This window comes from Cyprinodon variegatus, unplaced genomic scaffold, assembly GCF_000732505.1.
Source record: "Cyprinodon variegatus isolate N-32 unplaced genomic scaffold, C_variegatus-1.0 Scaffold752, whole genome shotgun sequence".
Classification (NCBI taxonomy): domain Eukaryota; kingdom Metazoa; phylum Chordata; class Actinopteri; order Cyprinodontiformes; family Cyprinodontidae; genus Cyprinodon; species Cyprinodon variegatus.
In genome coordinates this window covers 56,898-62,049 of record NW_015151205.1, presented here as the reverse complement: position 1 = coordinate 62,049, position 5,152 = coordinate 56,898, and the positions used below count along the sequence as shown (strand labels likewise).

General features: G+C 40.6%; 1 protein-coding gene across 1 annotated transcript in view; it reads right to left on the bottom strand.

Moving 5' to 3' along the window:
* The window catches only part of xrn2 (5'-3' exoribonuclease 2), a 39,082-nt gene that overhangs the window by 19,112 nt on the left and 14,818 nt on the right, over positions 1-5,152 (bottom strand). Inside the window, exons 12-16 of the mRNA XM_015395680.1 lie at positions 2,375-2,432; positions 2,192-2,299; positions 1,245-1,289; positions 928-1,071; positions 255-299 (exon numbers count right to left, since the gene is read on the bottom strand). Of these exons, the coding sequence (XP_015251166.1) occupies positions 255-299; positions 928-1,071; positions 1,245-1,289; positions 2,192-2,299; positions 2,375-2,432 (400 nt within the window). The remainder of the gene's footprint in view (positions 1-254; positions 300-927; positions 1,072-1,244; positions 1,290-2,191; positions 2,300-2,374; positions 2,433-5,152) is intronic.

The window sequence follows — 5,152 nt, the reverse complement described above, 5'->3', positions numbered from 1 at the left end:
CAAGCCGATCCAGACCCAAACCAAGTCGATCCGGACCCAAACCGGCCGATCCGGACCCAAATCAAGCCGATCCAGACCCAAATCAAGCCGATCCGGACCCAAACCGGCCGATCCGGACCCAAATCAAGCCGATCCAGACCCAAATCCAACCGATCTGGACCCAAACCGGCCGATCATCACTAAGTGTTTAGCTTTTAACAGATCATCAAACCAGGACTCTGCAGATCTTTGGTTCTCAGAATGACTGGACCTACCCTGCCTCCATTCCTCATCATGGACTTCAGGGACTGAGCCGCGTCCTGCAGGAGAAAACATCAAGAGCTGAACAGATCTCTAAAATAACATCTGAAAAAAAAATGTAAACCGGAACTAGGAACGCAAACCGGATCTGAACTAGGAATGTTACCCGGATCTGAACTGCATCTAAACAGGATCTAAACTAGGAGTGTGAACCAGATCTGTACTAGAATATTGAACCAGGTCTGAAATATGAACCAGATCTGAAATATGAGTGTGAACCGGTTTTCAAATTTGAACGTCAACCAGATCCTAACTAGCAATGTGAACCAAATGTGAACATATTGAGTTTAAATTGTGTAATAAAGGCAACATATGGAACTAATCTAATGATCTTTGGGATTTTTATTAATCTGGATTCAGTCTAATCTCAAACAGAAATGATGCACCTAAAACAAATCTATACCTGGTTCAGTCTTTGCTCCAACAGAACCAACTACTGGACCAGTTTATAGCAATGATCCACATTGAACGACACTTCCTGTACTTTTATTTATCCGTTTATCAGATCGGGTTCCTGCAGCCTCTGGAGGGACTGAAATATCTCCTCTTCTTTCCTTCTAGTCATCCCGTTGATGCCGAGCGAACGGATTCTTCCGACTAGAGAGAAGAGCAGGATCTGAACGGTACCTTGTTGTGCTGCTCTGCTGACTGCATCCTCATGCCGTAAGCCTGGTGCCGAGCGTTCTGGACCGGTTCAGGCCGGTCTCTCCTTCCCAGGGCCTGAGGGGCGAACTGGCCAGAGGTCAAGTAGGCGGGACCCTGCTGCTCAGCCTGCAGAACATCACAGAACCCAGACACACCTCCTTCATCAGTGATTTTAAACCGGAGGAATAGGGGAGGCGCAGATAGCTGCCATGGTCCATAATAAGCGGTACGGTAGGTGGAGATAAACATCAAACAAGTTCTCAGATGATCATCATCATCATCAGCGGTGCTTCACCCACCTTCATCCTCTTCCGTTTCTCCTTGTTTCTCCTCTTGAAGTTCTCCTAAAAGATGGAAGAACAGTTTTCAGAAGGAACCCAAACTCCAGAAGCGACAATCCAGACCTTCAGCTGGTGTTCCGTCAGCTCAGCATACCACGTCAGGCTAGCATACCCTTAGTAATACGCATCATAATCATGATAATATTAGCGGTTATCAGTCATTTTCCACCACGGAATTAATCAATCTGTTTACGAATAATCTGAAAATTATTTCTCTAGTTCTTCTTGTACTGTAAAAATAAATAAATAGAAATAAAATGATCCGCATGTCGCTCGTATTAAACAAACTGAAAACAAATAAATCTCATATTCTGTCAGCTGGGTTGTAGAATCCTCTCCCTATAAATATTAAATTCTATGTGAAAAAAATGCTGATTTTTTAATAAGATCTCATCTAACGGACATGCAATGTTCTTTTTTTTATACTAATATGTGTAGTGGATCGAGTGAAGGACTATTTTTGTAGTTTTATGCACAAAACTACAACAAAAATCTGAAAAAATTTAGAAATAAAACAGAAAGATTGGTTCTAATCAGAGCGGAGACAGGATACTCTTTGCACTGGAAAACGATCTAGAAATAAGCAAAAACTCTTAAATTAGGTGTATTTACCTTTAATTTGAGTAGGCAAATAAGATAGTTTGCCAGTGGAATCAGAATATTTACTTTTAAAATAAGATAATAAGTCAATGCAATTGTGTTTTCTTATTTTTAGTGTAAATTGTCTTGTTCCTGTGGCAACATGTCTCTTTTACCTCCTTAATTCAGGAACAAATGCACTAATTTTAAGAAAAAACAACTTTTTTCCGTTGTGTGATGCTTATTAAGGGTATGCTGGCCTGACGCCGTATGCTGAGCTGACAGAACACTGGAACCGGGAGGCCGGAGAAGATCCAACATCTCACATCATCCTCTTTGCGTTTCTTGAAGATGTTGTCCTCTGCCACGCCCACGGCCTGCATGATCATCTCCACTCGCTCCAGGTTGACGTATCCGTTCTGGGTCAGGTAGCCCTGCAGAGGAAAACCTCAGAGTCAGTCTGGTTCTGGTGGACCAGCTTGCAGCAGAGCTCAGGGGAAAAAACTCACTCCTGTTTTATGGACGACGTCTTTGTAGATGTTCACCAGCCGGTCTATGGCTCCCTCTCTGTTGGAGGAGAGGAGACCAACGTTAGCGTCTGCATAGAACAAGAACATTCTGGAACCCCTCAGCTGCTGGACCGGTTCTCCAGAATGAAAAGGCGGTTTAAAGCAGGTTAGCATCTGATGCTACGACTCAGTTATTTTTTATTGCATTTGAGATCGAACCCAGAACCGGGTCAGAACCGCAGCTCTGAACAAAGAGGTCAAATGGGTCGGGTTGTGTTCTGAACCCCTAAAGGGTCTAAAATCTCAATCAGGGGCCGCCAGAAAGTTAAGGGGAAAAAGATAATTATAAAATATATTATTTTACCAGGTTTATAAAAACATTTTCATATTCCTGCGGTAAATGTTAAAAATATTTTGAACAATTCTAAAAGCAATTATTTGTCTTTATTGGAGAGAAAGTTGTTCAAATATTATTGAAATCAAACATGTTTCCCAGAAGAAAGTTTAAAGAAAACGAGTAAAAAAAAAGAGAAGAAAAGGAAACCTAAAAATGTTTTAAGCAAAAACAGATTTGAGAGGAATATTTATAACGTGAATAAGAAAGTCCGAGTTCTATCTTTACTGGGGCTGTCGAAAATATCGTTACTCAAACGTATCCGGATACAAAGCTGCTTTCCTGGATTTCGATAGTTTGAACTTTTAGTTTCATTTGAACAAATTGAATTTATGAAAATAAAACCTATTTAAAAAGGTTTTAAGAGAATATTTTAACTATTATTTTATCATTTTTATTATACTTTTTTAAGTATTATTTATATATATTTACAAATTCTTTAAAGTTTAATCTCTAATTAAATTTTTTTCCATTAAAAATAAAAAAAAAATTACCTTCTCAACCATCAGTTAAATTTCATGTCACTTTATAGATCCAGATCAACCAGAACATCCAGTCAGATTGATTCAAAGTTTTCTATCTAAGGAAAACCAGCTGATTGCATCGACTCATTGACTCTTCAGCAATCCCTCACACTAAGCATGCTTGTAGCGACAGTGGAGAGGAAAAACTCCCTTTGAACAGGAAGAAACCTCCAGCAGAACCAGGCTCAGTGTGAGCGGCCATCTGCTGAGGCCCACTGGGGTTCAAGGAGACAGAAGCAGACATAGAAAAAGAAGCATAGATACACAAAGATAATAAGAAATGCAAAACATAAAACTCGTTCAAAATTTTTCTTTCAATTAATGAATTAATAATGGGATAGTCCAAGATTCCTTAAAGAAGACTTTTTACAAAATTAAACAAGGTGAAACCACATGAGGAGTTCTGGATTATAGAGCAGATTGACGGACGAAAAAAAGTTTATCTTAAAGCTACAGTGTGTAACTTTTAGCGACATCTAGCGGTCAGACTGCAGACTGCAGCAACATGAACATCTCCCCCCCACCGAGCGTTACGGGACAAAATGTCTTCCACGACGTCCGCATCACCTACCTTCTCAAGTGATGAGGTTTGTTTACATAGATAATTTTACAGATAGTATTTCATTAGTCTGTGTAGGGTATAGATTTTATGTAGACTTAAGATAATAAATATACCCGTTATTTTTTCTACATCGTTGTGACGTTTTGGCGATCTCGCAATCGCTAGTTTGTTGGCTCTGCGCTGCCGTAGCGCAAAGATGTCTGCCTCCCTGTAATTATTACACACTGTAGCTTTAAATGCAAAATGTTTATATACATATTTTTGATATAATCACTGCTATGAGTGGGTCGCTCTGTCGGCTAAATGCCTGTTTTATAGTCTCTATACTAAATTAATTAATGAATTAGATAAACTTTGAATCAGTGTGACTCTACCATCTGGTGAATTGTAAAGTGAGATGACATTGGTGCTAGACAAATAAACTGAATTTAATTAGTTGATGATTATTTCAATAATTGATAAATCTGATTCATCATTTCAGCGTTACAGTCTACCAAAGAAAACTTTAGAAATAATAAAAGGAAGAAAGCAGGAAACTAACATTCTCTTGTTTCTTTGTTTTATCATTTTCCAAACTTTGACCAGATCAGACTCCAGCCTTTCAGTGCCGATCGTGTTCGAGCAGTGAAAGGGTTAAAGGTCAGGACGTCGGACATGTTTCTGGACCGTTTCAGATCAGCTTCAGATCCATGAGCTCCCATCAGGAGGAGGAGGAGGAGGGAGCGCGAGGCAGGCAGTGATTTAAAATGCTAATGAGGAGCGTTCAGCGCTCTGATTAAAATGCCAGCGTTCACGCAGAGGATCAGCCGCCAGGATTAGCTGATTAACTGGAACCTCATCTCCAACGCCGCCGCTAATTGCTTCGTGGTTACAGGACGTGAAATGCCAAATGCTGACAGGCGGCTGCTTCCTCAGACGGTTAGAACCAGGAGAACCGCCTTCAGCTGCGTCTCATTTTATTCAGAAGAAAGCAGCGTCTTTCTCCTGCAAACTCAGGCCCCCGTTTTTTATACATCACCTCAAGATTAAACCTTGAAAACACTTTGATGCTAAATGGAAAAACATAATCTGTGAATCAAACTGTGATAAATTACCCGACTAAACTGACAAGCAGCTGAAGATCAACCACACCAGGCTTTTAGCTAGCGATGCGTACTCCCCGTTTATGGGATGTACAGCTTTGGTACGCCCTCATTTTCCCTGGAAAAATTTACTTTGTTGCTGCTGGACGCGCCGCATCAACCAATGAGAGAAGCTGATCTGGGAGCTGGCAGGGAGTCAGATGCAGCACTGCTGAT